We start from the raw sequence: 18870 nt of genomic DNA, 5'->3' as shown, positions 1-18870 counted from the left end.
GAAATGTGCAGTTGTGTTCTTGTTGCACCTGGACCGCCATTTGATTAAGCATTTCCCTTATTCCGTCATTGTTGCTTCCATCCCAGGGATTCATTACGTCTTCATTGAAATCCAAGACCTACAAGAGTGGCACTCTTTCAATCAGTTTGCTTTCCCTTTCATTGACTCAAATTATTTCAACAATTGCAATTAAAAAATGCCGACATTGTTTTTAATGTAAGTAATGTCGTCACCAATGTCATTAGTAACGCATGATGATATGAATTGCACAAATTGTAAACCTGTTCAACTTTCATTTACAAGGGGACCATGGTGGTAACAACCATAAAAGTTGACGTCAAAGTAAACTAACAGCTAAATTTGCAAAATATAGACATACAAAAGCTAGCAAGAAAATCCGTTGTTGCCTGTCTTAAAAATAGCCATACATTTAATTTAAACAGAAGCATCCCATTTATTTCCCAAAAAGCATGCACAACCATGCTTCCATTCCGTCAACCCAAGCATAGAACTAAAAATTTTGTTCACCATAGGTAGCAAGAAAAAAACAAAAAGAAAAGAATAAAAACATGCACACACAACCATCCTATTTTAATACAGTGCCAACAATAACATAAGTAAAAGTTTTCATAATGCAAGAGAAGGATAGGCATCTTCAACACTCGTAACACCGCTAGATCACATCCAGCGAGACCCAAACAGGTGTGCAAAAGGTGCCGACGCAGTACATTGGAGCTGCTGTTGTGTAAGCCACCCTACAATAGAGTCGTCATCAGGCTGGCACATCATCACCTCCCGCAAATCGGCATTATCCATAAGTGTCGAGGCGAAGTGGAATAACAGCGTACCAACCAAGGATGGAATACTCGTCAGGCGATGCATGCACTCCGAAATAGTGTACAACGATTCGTTACCTGTGAGGTGCCTCACCGTAATCTGCTGATTCTTCGTACGCACCACATCTGTCAGATTGTTCATGATTTCTGCAATAACTGACGCTCCACTTGTTGCTTTCTTCAACTTTGAAACACTTGTTGATGGCATCTTTCTCCTTTTCCCCTTTTCAATCGAAACATGCTCCAGTAAAGAATCTGAATCCACGTCCTGTACTCTTGTGGGTATCGGATCAGCAAATGGCTGGGCTCTCAAACTATGCACTAAATCAGATGAGTCATCAGCAGCTTTAGGAAGTTTCTCTCCCGGGGTCCAATGGTGCTTACCAGTAGCTGATACCCCCATGAAGACCGTCTCCATCAACTCACGATGTTCCAAGGTTTTTTTCCTGAACTTGGCACACACCTTGTTTATCTACAGAAATAGAGATACATTAAAGAGAATGACGTTACATTTTATATAATTAATTAAAAGTTAACTACTAAAGTTAAAAATTTACTGGTAAATGAAAAATATGAAACTTGTTTGTACATGTACTTACCGATTCCATCTTGTCCCACCACTCCTCAGGTGCCTGAAATAGACCGGCGTCACAGTCAAACCCTATCCCTGGCACTCCTTTGCTTAAATCCATCAACTTTGTCCACGCTTGCCACTCTTTTTTCAAACTCATGTACTTATTCTTCAACTGTTTCAGTCCATGTTTTCTTCCTGTTTTTGTCTCAAATTTCCTTGCCAAGGACTTGTACCCTACTTGGCTGAGGATTAGGAATGGGCGATTTCCTTTAGTAATCTCATTTGCAATCAATTGTAGGAAAACTCGGATTGAGTCACTGTCCCATGAGGCTTTGTGGCTGAACTGATGTGTCTCTTCAAGACTGCTTGACTTGTCAGTGACAATGCCTTTGCTTTTCGATTGGGTACGCGGAGAAGTACGTATGGAAGCCATTACTAATGCATGGTTACAAAAGATTACCTTCACGAATTCGGTTGTTATATACAAATGCATAAGCCATTACACATAAATAACAAGAAACAGAGAGATAGGATGCTAAATTAGGGAGCATATAACCATTGCACAGTAATAACATACGTGTACAGGTTCTATGGAACTAAGTAGTGGACATAGTTATGATAGTCATTAATACGTCAACCGTTTCGTACTAACAAAGGCAAAGGCAGCTTAAAGTCATACTAAAACATACTACCAACATACTAACAACGTCCTAACGTGTTTATACATACTGACAACATCCAACGTTTCTTACATACGGAACAACAAAATGACAACGACAATGCATAGCACATACACAATGGTCTTAAGGACACACAAGGATTGTTGAATGTCTATGACATCAGCCCGCAATTGCATGACAAGTTCGTCTCTGGGTGACGCATAGTCTTGGTTCTCTCGCCTTGGTTCTTCGCACCAACCAATTCAACTGACATAGGGCTGATTAGTGCAAATGATGGAACTATTAGTCAATGGGTTGTTAATGTTCATATAGTTATGACCGGTAAAGAATGGGTGACTCACCACAGGGCGGGGACATGCATAGTAGAGACGGCCTGGATTTTTGGCGGACCTGGAAATCTTAACAATACAAAAGCCATGTCCACAGGCACACATTCGTCGTGGCCATGTACTGGAAGTTGCAGTAGAGATAAACGAAACCATGCTATGATTTACAAACATTCGGAAGTGACAATGAATCATGTAAGTAATTAGTTTATGTTATCTGTCTATCAGGTTAAATATTATCTTAATACGATGATGCACATGTTTCAATGGATAGGTATACAAACTGTCAACTTCCTTCCGTTTATTTTAAAGAAAAGCAGCCTACATTCTCATGGTTTCACTGTGAATGTGGTAATAGAAAGGTAAATATGTAATTTGGTAAATTTAGATTTCAATGAACATAACAACAGGGCATGAACACCGTGTGTTTACATGACAGAGATGAAGAATTCATGATCAAATTATATTATTACTTTATTCCTACTTATTATTATTATTATTATTATTATTATTATTATTATTATTATCTTCTGATGTTTTTTGAAATTTCCGAATAGTCTATTGATATCAATAATTTTGAAGATTAAAGTTTGTATGCACATGCATACACAAATTAGACTTACTTTTTTGAATGAAAAATACAGCATTAATTTATATATACTTAGACTAGATCAACTGAGAAAGAGTTATATTCAACTGGTAACCCATTCAGCTTTTAATGAAGATAGATATGAATGAAGAAAGCAGAGGGTTTTATCCGCATGTAACATAATGAAGGTAACAGTGTTTGAAGAAGTGAAGTTGAATAAGGACAACCCAAAAATGTGACCATATAAGAATCAAGACTACCCGTGAGGAGTGTTTTTTGGAAGAGAGATGGAGACATTCTCTTCAACATTGACAAATCAATAGGTAATTCACTTAATAATAAATCAATAGGTATTTCACAGACGGAGACATCGTCTCCAGCATTGACTCAAAAATGACAGAACCCATTCAGATCATGTGTTTTCCTTATTCATTGACAGACCATTTCATAAATGATCAATAGGTAATTCACAAATCATAAATGAAGTTTATCATGACAGTGATAAGTAATCAAATTACCAATGTTGACTAAAATGAATTTTGTAACAGAAATTGATATTCATTCACAAAATTGATGTCATCAGTCAGCAGTTGTATACATAAATTTGAAATTTTGATATGAAATTGATAATTTGTAATGTGAATTATAAGAAGAAAAAAAAAAAGAAATGCAGAACAAACAGTTTTGAACAGAACAGGTTGTTTTTATTTTTCATATGCTGCCTGTTTTTTAATCTTTACCATGGGTTGATCTACATGAAAATATAAGAACAGATACATATATCTGCCTTCAAACCATATAAGAACAGATATATATCTGCCCCAAATGTGTAAAATGTAACGATAATGAACCCAAACCGAACAGATTTTACAGATTTTCATATAAGAACAGATATATATTAATTTATATATATATATATATATATCTGCCCCAAATGTGTGAAATGTAACCGTAATGAACCCAAATATGACAAATTTTACAGATTTTCATATAAGAACAAATATATAAATAAGAACATATATATATTAATTTATATATATATCTGCCCCAAATGTGTGAAATGTAACCGTAATCAACCCTAATTGAACAGATTTACAGTGTTTAATATAAGAACAGATATATAATTTTTCACAGATATATATATATCTATCTGCCCCAAATGTGTGAAATGTAACCGTAATCAACCCAATCACGACGGTAAACAAACAGATCGGTCATGAACCCAACCGGTTATGAACCCATACTATGCAGCTTGGAAGCAGGGGCCACACAGACGCAAAAAGGGAAACGAAATCAGTTAGGTCATAAAGCATTACCTGCAGATCGGTTTGTGTTTGAGAGGGTTGGTTCTTGTTCGCCGCCATAGATGCGTACTCCGGTGCCGATCGCCTCTGCGAAGCTTGTTCAGATGTCGTCGTCGCCGCTAGTATACATGAATCGCCTATTTCGCTTGTTGTGTGCCGTTTGGGAAGGTTGTGTGTGTGTGATGAGGCGTTGTCCCTCAGAATCGGAGGGATCTCTTCAGGGTATTTTGGTAAATTTACCCCAATAAGGGTTTCAAACGTACCCATGAATGCAGTTTTGTCTCCATGTGGCTAAATAAGCCTAATTTGTCCGGACGTGGCTAATTTAGCCCAAGTTTTGCTTCCCAAACGGTGCCTTAAAGAATGTTTAAAAGTAGGCTTAGGCTTGTCTCTAGTCTTAATTGGATTGGACAGCACTGTTGGGCCTCCGTGGATCTACTATGGAGTCCAAATTGATGATTCGAATCAATGTATAGAACTCGTCGAGTATTTCATCTTTGTTAAAAATCACGTTAATTGAATATCTATGTACTGATTAAGTGGCTATCGATATCTAATTAACGTAATTTTTTATAAGAAAAAATACTCAATGAATTCTATGTATTTAACGGTTCGAATTATCAAGATAGACCCGAAATAGGCCTTAAATGGGCTGGACTGGACGGTAGGCTGCCCAACTGGAGATAATCCAGACTCCAGTCCCAAGATGAAACCAGCCCATTTCTTGTGCTCGTCTCTTTCCATATGACCGTTGTGTTCAAATTTCAAAATCTGATCTTCTTAACACCAAAGATCTCTCAAGAAAAACCGACACAACCCAGAACACACACGCACACACAGAGGCCATTAACAAACTAAAGAAACCATGAAAGCAGCAGTTCTGACCTCACCATCCTCTTCCTCTGGAAAATCATCCGCAACCACCACCACTGCCACCATGGACGATGATTCATCTGAATCCAGAGAAAGCTGTTACGTTCCGGGATGTCGAAGAGACACCAATTGCAACTGCAAAATCTGCTTAGCAAGCATCAATGCCACTCTCGATCTCATGCCTTCAAGCATTCACAGAAGTTCTCTCACCAAGATCTCAAAACCAGTCCCAACAACCCCTGTTTCGTTCAATTCCTCATTTTTGTCAACACCCAGATCGGGAAATCCAAGAGTTATGGCCTCGCCGCCTCTTAATTCTACGGGGAGAATGGGTTTTCATGAGAAGATTAAGAGGAAGAAGAGAGATCTGGGTTTTGGGTTTTCTCTGATGAGGTTTGTTGTGGGTCTGAGCTTGATTTTCTCGGCAGAATGTGGATTTTCTTGGGTGGTTTCCGGGATTCTAAATCCCCAATTCTCGCCGGGTGTAGTGAGAAATGTGGCTGAGAAATCATGGGTTTCTCAAGATATAAATGGGAGATTTGAATTCTTGCAGAGAGAACTACAGAGTTTGATCAATGACAATGTCTCAAGTTGTAGCTCTAATGATTCTATATGGGAAATCAATCAGGTATTCCAAAACCCTAGCTTTAATTTGTTGCATTTTTTTTCTTTTCTTTTCTTGGGGCTAATTTATTTGAGATTAATAATAGACTAATTAATCATAGATGGATATTTAGGATAATTTGCTATTGAATTCGCGTTGTTCACTGTACAAATCGGCTACTGAGGAGGTGAGCATATGGGGATGGCCCTTGCAGACTGCTGGATTGCTCACTGCCGAATTTTCTTCGCGATCATTCACCATCTTGTCTGGAAGAGTTACAGAGGTACACCCAAATATCTCACTTCAAATTAACCCATTTAGTTGATTTTTGGGTATCTGATTAATATGAGTGTTAGGGTTAGAGGAGAATCATGTTATTGTATCACGGCTCTGTTTGTTATCGTTCTTGTCATGTTTTTTCGGGAAATAAAAACAATCAAAAGTTCAAAAACACCAATCGTTCTAATTTATTTGCGAAAACAGTTTTTGAAATTTCAAAAACAACTTTGGATAGTTTCCTAAAAGTGGGTTATTTTTTAACCAAAAAATGGGGGGAAAAAATCCCAATTTCAGAAGCAAATCCTCAAACACGTTTCTGTGTTTTCTCGGAAATGAAATCAGAAAAGCAAAAGACCCTACCAAACATGCCAACTAGTGAAATTCTTGTGAAAGGTTGAAGCTGTTTTTTATGCAGAGAAGATCATGGTTGATCTTGATGCCACACAAAGCTTATAGCTTGAATTTTGTGAATTTTACTTGACAGTGGTCTGATGGGAAGGTCAGCTATTCCACTAGGAAGGCCAACAACTCCTGGGTACACCAAAAATGGAGTGCCTCAGCTGTGCAATTAGATCCGAACACATGGATACTCGAATACACGCAGGCCAGAGTGGTGGAGAATTCAAGAATAGTGTCGGCCATGCTGCAATTTCTGAAATTTAGGCTGACGAGAGCATTTAGAAGGATGAAGCAAGAGTTCTGGATATTGTCTGCATTTGGAAACCAGTACAGTGGGTTTTTAGAAGACAACTTCAAAGTCCCTACATGAGAGACCAGTAGTATCCAATTCTCATTCCTTGTGAGACGCATCTGAGTATCTTTTGATTCGTATTGCTGCTGTGTTCGGTATCGTTCAAGAGTTTACAACTTAAAGATGTGTTATATTCTAATCTGTTAAACTGCTGGTCAAATGGGCAATTTTTATCATGAATACATTGTGGGAACTTCTATTTCAACACGCCCAATTCTTTTAGTGTACATCTTTTTTCAATGCACACAATTTTTAAATATTTTATAATATACCAAAAACATACATATTCATATAAAATAAAATAAAAACCTTAATCTTGACCTTAACCTTAACCCCAACCCCACCCTCTAAAAATAAAAATAAAAATAAAAAAAACCTTAACCCCAACCCCACCCAGGCCAATCACCACCAAGCCCTCCCCCACCCATCTTCCACCAGCTGTGACCACCCCAACCCCTTCCCTGCCATGGCTTACTAGCTATGGTTAGGGTTTGAGAGAGAGAGAGAGAGCCACATTTCCCCAACCACCCTAGCCCATCTTCCACCTACTGTGACCACCCTAACCCCTTCCCTGCCATGGCTTACTAGCTATGGTTAGGGTTTGAGAGAGAGAGAGATATCAATAATTCGTGAAGTAGGGGTTTGCAGTGGAAGGGGATTCGCAGTGAAGGGTGCCACCCATTGTGGGTGGTTAGCGGTAATGGATGTGGTGGTCAATGGCTATGGTGGCAAGCAACTATATAATTGCTTGAGGATTAGAGTTTGGGACATAGACGATAAGGGTATTACGGTGTTAGAGACTCTAAAAATTCTACCAAATGTCTCACATGGGTGTGGGATCCACACCATGTGGTTCCCACACCATGTGGGTCCCATGTAAGTCTCACACTCATGTGAGACATTTCGTAGAAATTTTGGCAAAATTTTTGAGATCTCTAACATATTTGTCAACTAAGTGTGTGGACTGAGGAAGAAAGGTGTGTTTAATGTGCACGCGAAAGCAACTGAGAGAGGTATAATGTTGAATCATTAGTTTAGAAAATCAAACGTTTTAATTTGATTAATAATCAAATAGTTTAGACGATCTTTGTAATGGTGAAACCTAGTCATATCTCTTATAACAATGCTTATCTTGGATACCAAAAATATAACAAAATGTCACCAGTAGTCTTTACAAGAACACACACCATCTTTGTAATGATGAAACCTAGTTCTATCTCTTACAATAATATCCCTCTGATAAACCTTGGATACCAACTTCATAAAAGTATGGCAGTCATCGCAAACCCTAAGATTCTTGACGATGCGAATGCAAGACTCTTTTTCCTCTCTCATCAGCCCATAACAAAGAGCTAACTTCTCACTATGCCATAAAACCACTTCCCTCTTTTCATCTTCGTCTAAATCAACCAAAACATCACTGGTATTTTGAGCATAGCCAACAAGCTTTAACTCACCAACCACCTCATCTAGCTTCGTGTAGATCTCATCCGCTTGTTTGTGGTTTCTATCTGCCATCAAAAACTCGTGTATCTCATTGTTCAACGCAATCCTACTACAACCTTGCTCCTTGGATATGCCTCTATGTCTCATCAATCTCCTCACCTCCCCAACATCACCCCATCTCCTCTCTTTCGCATAAATGTTTGATAAGACAACATGTGCCCCATCATGATCAGGGTCTAACTCAAGAAGCCGTTTTGCAGCAAACGCTCCTAATTCAAACTCACTGTGGAGCCGACAAGCAGCCATTAGAGATCCCCAGATCACAACATTAGGTGCCAAAGGCATTTGCTCGACGAGTTCAAGAGCTTCGCGTATTAGATTAGCACGGCCAAAGAGATCTACCATGCAACCATAGTGCTCATGTTTGGGTGTGATTTTGTATTCATTTACCATTGATGCAAATATTTTCCGTCCCTCCTCAACCAATCCTGCATGGCTACAAGCATAAAGCACACCCACAAATGTAACCCCATTGGGATTTATGTTTTCAGTTTTCATTCGATGGAAAAGCTTCAACGCATTACTAGCATCCCCGTGGATGGCGAAGGCACTGATCATACTGGTCCAAGATATCACGTTCTTTTTACGCAGTCGATGAAAAACTTCTCTAGCTCCTTCCACACTTCCACATTTCGCATACATATCAATAAGGGCATTGTTGACAGGCAATGCTTCTCCAAAACCATGATTATTAACATATATATGAATCCATTTGGCTCGATCCAATGCACCAAGATGAGCACAAGCTGAGATAACACTTAACATTGTCACTTGGTCCGGTCTAATCCCAGAAACCTGCATTTCATCAAACAACTTGAGAGATTCTTGAGGCTGATCACTCTCTGCATAACCAGAGATCATAGCACTCCAACAAACCAAGTCTTTTTCATCCATTTGATTGAAAATCAAGCAAGCAGCTTCGACATTACCAAGTTTTGAGTACCCAGAAACCATGGCAGTCGACACAACTACATTTTTCTGTGAGAGCTGATCATACAAATTCTGGGCCAATTCCATTGATCCACAACTTGCATACATGGTGATAAGAGCACTCTGTAAGTGAGGGTCAACAAGCATATGTTTCTCAACAATCAACTCATGGATTGCTTTCCCATAACTTAAGTTTCCGGCACGGCCACAAGCAGAAAGAATGGTGGAAAGAATCATTTCATCTGGTTTCACATAGGAGTTCTTCATATCCTCAAATAGTGCTAGGACATCATCAAAGAGGCCACTCTGACAGTAACTGTTGTACCAGTAAAACAACCAAATTAGCAACATTTAGGGCTGATTTGGCAAATACAGTCTTAGCAGTTTTTTTTCCTTTTTCTTTTTCTTTTTCTTTTTCTTTTTGCTTTCTAACTTGTTTAAGATAAAATTGTTGTCAAAACGTTGATAGGTTTGGCAAATGCTAAAAAAGTTACTTTTGTTATTGGGAAAGTTTAGGTGGGGTTTGGAATTTTATTTTAGTTTTTAGTGAATTTTTTTGAATTTATTTAATTAGAAAGACCTAGAGAGAGAGAGAGAGAGAGAGAGAGAGAGAGAGAAGCTTCACTAATTACAAATATTACTCCAAAAGCAATAAATTAATACAAAACTCACGTAGAATTGTCATTCCAATGTGTATATGAGTAAATCTAAATGCACATTGGATTTTCACATAATGGAACACAGATGTGAGGCTTTGCTTTTTGTGTTTCATGATGTGAAAATCTTGTGTTCATAGCACAGCTGCAAGTATATGCCCATAATAGCATTTCAATCAATAAAACACAATACAGAATAGCATACCCATCAAGCATTATACTCCAAGACACCACATCTCTGTGAGACATTTTATCAAACACCATCCTTGCATCCAAAATTCGACCACAAGCAGCATACATCCCCACCAAAGCCGTCTGCACAAACGGGTCTTCATCAAAACCCAATTTCGAAGCCAACCCATGAATCTCCATCCCTTCAATCAATGCCGAAGCTCTCGACGATGCCTTCAACAACGCGGGTAAGCTAAACCTGTCAACACCCAATCCTTCCCTCCTCAACTTCTCATACACCAAAAGGGTGCTCTGAGGTTCGGTGCCACGAGACAATTGGCGCAAGAATTGGTTGGAGAGGTGGGTTGGGGGGTTGGGGATTTGGGAGAAGACGGAGAGAGCGTAGTTGAGATTGGGGGAGAGGGAGGTTGAGGAGAGGAGGAGTTTGAGGAGGAGGGAGTTGGAGCGGTCGAGGCCGTGGCGGAGGATTTTGGCGTGGATTTGTTTGAGGTGAGTGAGGGAGGTGGCGGAGGAGAGAGAGAAGAGGAGGTGGTGGTGGAGAAGGGTGGTGGGGTTTGGGTGGGAAGGGAAAGGTAAGATGGGTTGGGTCATCATGGTGGTTGCCATGGCATGTGAGAGGTTTCTTTCTTGTTGAGTGGAATTTGAAGGGCATAAATGGAGGGAATTACATGCCCTGCCCTATGAACTACAAAAGAATCAAACAATTGTAGCTATCATAAAACGATTAGGAAATCATTTTTTTAAATATTTATAATATATTTTAATAAATCTTATTATTTAGATATTTTATCCTTTAAATTATAATTTTTATATTTAAGATATTGGTTAATTACATTTTATCCCCTTGTCTTTTATCTCAAAAACAAATTAACCCTTTCAAGTTAAAAAAAAAAAAAAAAAAAGACAAATTACTTACACCTCCCTTAGGGCATCTACAATGGATGTGTTAAAGTTATGCGTTAAAATGTGTGTTATATGACAAAAAAATGTTAAAAATAGGACCCAAAAATGAATGTTAAAAGTTTATTAATTTAGTGAGTGAATGATGATACAAAAGATGTGTTAGGGTGTGTGTTAAGAATATATGGCTAGGTTTGGTTTGTTTTCTAAAATTTTTTTACAAATAAATTTTCAAGAGTAATCAAACCAAACAAATTTTTTCAAAAAAAATCTCAAAATTTTGTTTGGTTACCTACTTTCCAAAATCACTCTTTTTGTCATACACATCAGATCAATCACTTTTTTTAAAACTCTCTCCCCAAAATAATTTTCCAAAACCATTTCTGAAAAAAGGCAAACCAAACAAGTTTTCGTACTATTTATCTTAAAAACTACTCTACAAACACAAACCAAACACACCCTATATATATATATATGTATATATAATAAATAAAATAAATAAATAATTTAGTTTAACCAAAAATTTCAAGCCCAGAATTAAATTTCAAGCCCAAAAAAAATCCCAACAAGTAAAAAAAAAAAAATAAAAAATAAAATTCAGTTGATCGCCGGTTATTCGGCCGGACGGTAAGACCCCAATTTTTTTTTTCTTTTCTTTTCTTGAAGGGTCCAGACGTCCGAGAGGACTTCCCCAAACACACTCTTCTCTCTCTCTTCGCTGGCTAAAACGCTTGCTGCAGTTAACAAACAATCTAACATCTGACACTAACAAAGGTTACAAACGCTGCCCTTAGCAGCTCCACTGCAATACCAAACAACAAACTTTGCTAGCTAAAAATTAACAACTGATACTAACAAATATACTAACACATCCATTGTGAATGCTCTTAAGGTTTAACGAAATTACAGATGCTCTCGTCCCATCGCAATTAACGCCGTTAACAGATATCATAAATTGACTAAAATACCCTTTTGACATATAAGGGCAAATTAACTACACCCCCTTGAGGTTTAGCTAAATTATAGATTTCTCTTGAGGTTTAACTAAATTACAGATTTTCCCTGAGGTTTAGCTAAATTATCATTTTTAAATAAGTTACGAAATGCAAAATTAAAATGGAAAAATACTTATCACACTACAAAAAATTAAGATTTTACCAAAATTTAAGGACAAAATTATATTTAGAAAAATGTCGTTATTATATTTTGTAGCAACGGGGATTGAACATTAGTGATTAATTATTATCTTTTTGGTATCAAATTTTTTGTGTCAAAAAATAAATTATTTTGAGATCAAATTATTTTGTCTCTAAAAGTCTATTTATTATTGACATTTTCAAAATTTTATCGCTAAAAGCCTTATATTTGACTTTTTAGGACGATTTTTTAGCGACTATTCTCACAACGATATGAAGAATTCTCTAAATATCTTTCGTAACAAAATTTTCACTTTTAGAGATTATAAAAATTTGTCTCTAAAGCTCTTATATGTTGTAGTGTCAAATGGTGAAAATATCATAACATTAACAAATAATTAAAGAAGTTAAAAATATAAGAAATGACTTGGCAAAAAATTCTTAGAATATGTTTGATTTGATTTTTAGAAATTTATTTTTAAATTTTTTTTAAAAAAAATTTAAAACTTAATTTGGTTAAGAAATAAAAAATAAAAAATTATTATTATTTTTATATAATTTTATCTTTTAAGTGGTTAGAAGTAATTTTTATAAATTAAATAAATTTTTTTATATTTATTTTTATTAAATTAGTTTTTATTTTTGAAATTTTTGAAATTTTTTTCTAAACAACAAATCAAACATGGTCCCAAAAACTTTTTTTTTTCCCATATAACGTAATTCTTTTGTAAATTTTGTTGATTTATCAAAAAGATTTTAACAGGAACAATATCGTTCATTTATTTATATTTTGGTGATGTCAGCTAGCCTTTCTTAACGTTTACTTAACGGTAGGAGTTAAATTGTTATGCGAATATAAATCTCGAGGGGCGGAATGTAATTTCTGAAATGTCAAGGGGAATCTATAATTTAGTTAAACCTCGAGAGTGGTGTAGGTAATTTACCCTAAAAGAAATTCAGAGTTTGAATTTTTTTTTTTTTAATTTTGTTTGTTTAAAAAAAATAATAATATCTTAGTCATTAAATCAAATGAAAATTATATTTTATAATTTTATATATAATTAGATTTATTTTAATTGTTAAAATATATATATTTTTTATTAGCTTTACATAATGTTTTAAGATCTCGTTCGGGATGTGAGTTAGCTTTTTAGCTTTTATTTTTTGACTATTTTAGCTTGACGCTAAAAAGTTGGGAGGCTTTTTGGACTTTTGTGAAAGAAAAATGAAATGATTATGGGTTTGATGTGACATTTTATCTTATTTGACTAAAATAACATATTTTATTTTATATGGTTATTTTAGACCAAAACTACTTCTCAAACAAGTGTAGGACAAACCAAAATGTTAAGATTTAAATTTAAAAAAATTAAAATTTAAAGTTAATTTTTTTACAATGATCAAACCCTATAGTTATTTTGTAATTTCTCTAAAAGTTAGAAGGTAAAAAAAGAAAAAAAAATTAATTCATACAGAAAAATTTACAAATTTCTTCCCATTTAATTTTTTTGGCACATTTTTTTTTTATAAAAAATAAAAATATATATACTTTTAAGGGTTTTTTATTGATAAATCCAATTTAGAGATGTTCTATTCCATTAAGTCCACAAAGGAAAGTTATAACCTAGTTAGCCCTATATGTTTATACTTTTATTCCATAAGGTCATTTTTTCCTGATTTATATTTTTTGTTAGACTATCATACCCTTATATCTATTATTGATATATATTACATTCAAGAATGATATACATATTTCCCTCTGTTTTTGTTATGGTAGGGTTTCGTTCCTATAGAAGAGAAGACGACGACACAGAGTTTGTGGTAGTGTTTCGTTGTGGTAAAATTTCATTTCTGTAGGAAAGAAGATGACAACTCAGAGTTTGTGCTTTGTTTTTTTTTTTTGTCATAGTTACTATTTCAACAGGAAATCAAAGGAAAATAGGAGGATTTAAATCGAAAGAACAGATGAGATGGCTTCCAAACTTGTGTCGGTCAATTGATTGAAACCCACATTTGACTGGATTGAATCAAAGGGAAAGAAGAGATAGAGGAGTTTGTGCTCTGTTTCTGGTTTTTCTATTAATTAGTGTGAATGTTCACATTTCATATTGTTCTTCTTTCGGATGATGTTCTTCTTTTTCACAATTGTTAAAATTATTGCCTACCAAATGTTTGATTATATGTTCAAATGAGAAATTCAACAAAAAAAGTTGTTCCCATTGGAAACAACATCTCCAGTGATATTTGCTTGGTTAGTGAACATGATTTTGTTATTGTCATTGATTTTGATTTTTTGTTATTGGATTTCAATGTAGTAATGATTTTTTGAGATTGGTAATGTGTCTGGTATAACAATGATTTAAATGTTCATATCATTAATCAGTGTTAATATTCATATTAATTTGAATTAAAAATTTATCATGTGAATATTAAACACATTCATGTGAATATTCACATTATTTTTGTTCATATTACTTTTGTTTTTATATCCACATTCATATGAATATTCACATCTCCGGTGATATTTGCTTGGGTTAGTGAACATGATTCTATTATTGTCATTGATTTTGATTTTTTGTTATTGGATTTCAATGTAGCAATGATTTTTTGAGATTGGTAATGTGTCTGATATAAAAATGATGTAAATATTAATATTATTAATCAGTGTTAACATTCACATTAATTTGAATTGAAAATTTGTCATTGTGTTGTCAATTGGTGTTAATATTAGTCACACATCCATATAATATTAAATGATGAATATGTTTTCGCTGTGTTCATTACCACTGTGACAAGGTGATGTTAAAGTTCACATCAATATTGCATCAAATTACACAACCACAACCACAAGCCTCAACTTTCATTTTGAATACAAACATGATGTGAATATTCACACTTAGTGGTGAAAATCGGTTCGGTTCGGTCGGTTTTTTCACTAGTTTTGCACCGAACCGATCATTTCGGTTTTTCATATTTGTGAACCGAACCGTCCAGAAAAATGACATAAACCGGTGCGGTTCGGTTTATTACGGCGCGGTGCGATTTTTTCGGTTTTTCGATTTTTTAACCTTTTTTTTTTCCTAGTTGGGCCTCACATTTTGGGCCTATATTTCTATCCATTTTGCATAAAATTTAGGCTCAGGCCATGTAATTCCTACATAGGTTTGGGGCCTCACATTTTGGGCCTATTAATATTATATAAGTCGGTTCGGTTCGAAGCGGTTCGGTTCAAAAAATTAAAAACCGTAAACCGAACTGAATGTACAGAAAAACATAAACCGAACCGAACCGAACGATTGAAAACTTAAAACACCGACCGAAAATCGTTCGGTTCGGTCGGTCTTTCAGGTTATTCTTTCACCCCTATTCACACTAAAATATACGAATGTGAAAGTTCACATGAATTCTAGAATAGAGAGAAAGGCACTGTGGTTTCAAAGTATTAATTACTAATATGAAATGATGATATTAAAGTTCACATCAAAATTGCATTGCCCATATCACATTAAACCAATGATTATGTATACACAATTGTAAAGTAGCTGACAACAATGTGAAAGTTCACATCGATTTTTTAATCTCTAAAAATATGACTACATCAGTATTACATTAACCACAAACCATCATTTATGTGTGTACACAAATATGAAATGTACATTATGCACAATTAGATTATTGATGTAAATGTTAATATCACGAATAAAACATCAAATAAATTAATTTAGTTACATTATGCCAATGGTTATGTGTACGTAATTATAAGACAACATAAACCAATATGAATATTAACATTGATTTTCTATTATGACAACATATCATTATATCTTATTAAGCACAATCAAAATAATTAATTATAGTTCTTTTGTCCAATGTATTCTAATATTTACAAAATCGCGAATGATGTGAAGTTCATATTCATATTTTTCTCGCCGATGTAAAATGTGTCTTTTGATGCCTTGTACGTCTCTAGCACGCATACGATGACATCGTTAAACTTCATGCATTTGTTGAGGTTAACTTTACTGATCCTCAACGCATCAAACAACTGCCAAAATGGCGTTTCCTTTAAACAATCCAGCTGAGGGTTCGAGAATTTGGTGCTCGTCATCAGTTTCACTAACCCAATGATGTTAGATCGGTAGTTGACCTTTTTCATGTTCACTTTCGGGGGGTTGGCTATTTGTTCAAGTTTGTCTTTAACGTGGAACTGTTCTTTTTTTCTTTAGCCATGAAATCTATGAGCAACATCTGTTTGTTCAATTAAAAATAAATTTACTGTTAATGGTTAAATCATAACAAGTGCAAACTATATGTGCTGTGAATAGTTGAATGATGTGACCATGGTTGCATTGAGCAAAACCATGGTGTCACTTGAACATTGTACACTGTAGAATAACACAATAAAAATTAAATAAATGGTGAGGACATTCACATGGATCATATATCATGTCATTAGTTCATGTGTCTGAAAAATGAACAAAATTTTGAGAGTTCAAATCATTTGATCATAATCAACAACTCCAACAAGGATAACAACAAAAAAAAATGAGAGGAAAATAACAGATGAAATATGGAATAATAACATATTACAACTATTAAACTAGCACGATGTATACATGATATTAATCTTTGCATCATTATATTATATATTTGACTGTGAATGTTCACAGCCAAATATATGGTGTGAATATTCAACGTGAATGTTACAACGTGAATATTAACATTATATTCAGAATGTAAATATTAAAATTGTGTTCAGAATGTTACAATGCGAATATTAACATTATGTTTAGAATGTAATCATTGATTTTGTTTAGAATGTTACAATGTGAATATTAACATTATGTTCAAAATATGCATATTGACATTGATGTCACTCAATAACAAGTGAAACAATAAGATGTTATTATTTACAATATGCCTACAAGAATTCATATGTAACCAAAATAGGGTTAACAATCATCCAAAGTTTGGTCTATAATTATTTCATGACCATCAACAACCAATAACACCAACAAGTTTGACATTAACGCAAGGGAAGAGATAATGAGTGTTTTACAAAATAATAACACATGATAATTTAAGACAAATAAGTCATTATCAATATTTGACAATCTGATGCAAATATTGACATTATGTATAATATTGAACCAAAAGAGGATTGACAACCATCAAAGATTATGGGCAATAATTTTTCATAACCATCAACAAGCAATAATACCAACAGCTTCGCAAATATTTACATCATATTCCATTGATGTCAGAAGGTGAATATTAACATTATGTTCATAATGTGAATATTGCCATTAATGTCACAAAGTGAATATTGATATTCTGTTCAGAATGTGCATATTGACATTGATGTTAATTAATAACTAGTGAAACAATATGACATTATTATTTACAACATGCCTACAAGAATTCACATGTAACCAAAATAGGGTTGGCAACCATCCAAAGTTTGGACTATAATTATTTCATGACCATCAAAAACCAACAACATCAACAAGTCTGACATTGATACAAGGGAGGAGAGAAGGAGTGTATTACAAAACAATAAAACATGACAATTTAAGACAAACAAGTCATTACTAATATTTAACAATCTGATATAAATATTGACATTATATATAATGGAATTCACATTAACCCAAAAGAGGATTGACAACCATAATGTGAATATTGCCATTGATGTTCATAATGTGAATATTGCCATTGATGTTACAATGTGAATATTTACATCATATTCCATTATATTTTTGGGTGAAGATTGGAGGTTCTATGGACGTTAATAATCAACAATACCAATATTGATAGAGGGAAAAAATCAAAGAGTTCATTACCAAATCACAACCACAAAAAACATTAATAACAAATGACTGTAATATTTAACAAAAAAAATCAACATCAACAACATGGACAATGAGTGAAAATTAAATCCAAAAACAATAATAATAATAGGGTAATGTAAATATATATATTGGTGATTACATTATGTTATCATTGACTGAAAAACAGAGAGGTGGAAATAAATGTAAAATGTACATTTGTTTCTTAATGTTATTCATATTCAACAAAAAAAAATCAAAATTACCAACATGGACAAAGAGTGAAATTAGAGAGTTCATTACAAAATTAAATCCAATGTAAATACATACATTGGTGATTACATTATGTTATCATCATTGACTGAAAAACAGAGAGTGAAAAGGAATATAAATTGTACATTTGCTTCTTAATATTATTCATGTTCAACAAAAAAATTAACATCACCAAGATGGACAAAGAGTAAAAATAGGGAGTTCATTACAAAATCAAATCCAAAAATAACAATAATAATAGGGCATTATAAATATATACATTGGTGATTACATTATGTTATCATTGACTGAAAAACAGATGGTGGAATGATGGTGCTTACTTTTGCTCCTCATTGTAGGTGGGTATGGAAATTGACGGACCACACCTAGTCGACCGACGGGAAATACAGAAGAACGAACCACCCTCTTTCCGATGCAAACTTTTGTAGCGGTGAGATGAAGTGGAATAGCAGTGGCAGACGACAGTGGGCGGTGGAGGATGACGGTGGTGAGGCAATGTGGATCTAGGGTTACGGTTTGAGAGTTTTTTGGGGCCAACAATGAATATTTTTTAGGAAATCAGTGTTTTGTGGAGTGAAAAGATAGAATATGAATGGTTTGTTTTCAAAATGGAGTGTGCGCAGGAGAAATGGA

General features: G+C 34.6%; 3 protein-coding genes across 3 annotated transcripts; 1 reads left to right on the top strand and 2 right to left on the bottom strand.

The window, feature by feature from the left end:
* Positions 1 to 678: 678 nt before the first annotated feature.
* On the bottom strand, positions 679 to 1843 carry LOC114256015 (L10-interacting MYB domain-containing protein-like). Its single transcript, XM_082880477.1, has 2 exons — positions 1436 to 1843; positions 679 to 1308 (listed from the first exon to the last, which is right to left on the bottom strand). The coding sequence occupies exons 1-2, from the start codon at positions 1841 to 1843 to the stop codon at positions 679 to 681; spliced, it is 1038 nt and encodes a 345-aa protein (XP_082736603.1).
* Positions 1844 to 4985: 3142 nt separating this feature from the next.
* Positions 4986 to 7023, top strand: LOC114259173 (C-8 sterol isomerase). The gene is made up of 3 exons (XM_028199172.2): positions 4986 to 5810; positions 5920 to 6069; positions 6550 to 7023. The coding sequence occupies exons 1-3, from the start codon at positions 5175 to 5177 to the stop codon at positions 6832 to 6834; spliced, it is 1071 nt and encodes a 356-aa protein (XP_028054973.1). The 5' UTR covers positions 4986 to 5174; the 3' UTR covers positions 6835 to 7023.
* Positions 7024 to 7931: 908 nt separating this feature from the next.
* On the bottom strand, positions 7932 to 10821 carry LOC114259153 (Pentatricopeptide repeat (PPR) superfamily protein). The gene is made up of 2 exons (XM_028199144.2): positions 10114 to 10821; positions 7932 to 9568 (listed from the first exon to the last, which is right to left on the bottom strand). The coding sequence occupies exons 1-2, from the start codon at positions 10704 to 10706 to the stop codon at positions 7975 to 7977; spliced, it is 2187 nt and encodes a 728-aa protein (XP_028054945.2). The 5' UTR covers positions 10707 to 10821; the 3' UTR covers positions 7932 to 7974.
* Positions 10822 to 18870: the final 8049 nt, after the last annotated feature.

This window comes from Camellia sinensis, chromosome 7, assembly GCF_055761805.1.
Source record: "Camellia sinensis isolate YWXY chromosome 7, ASM5576180v1, whole genome shotgun sequence".
Classification (NCBI taxonomy): Eukaryota; Viridiplantae; Streptophyta; class Magnoliopsida; order Ericales; family Theaceae; genus Camellia; species Camellia sinensis.
This window is presented reverse-complemented; position numbering and strand designations above follow the sequence as displayed.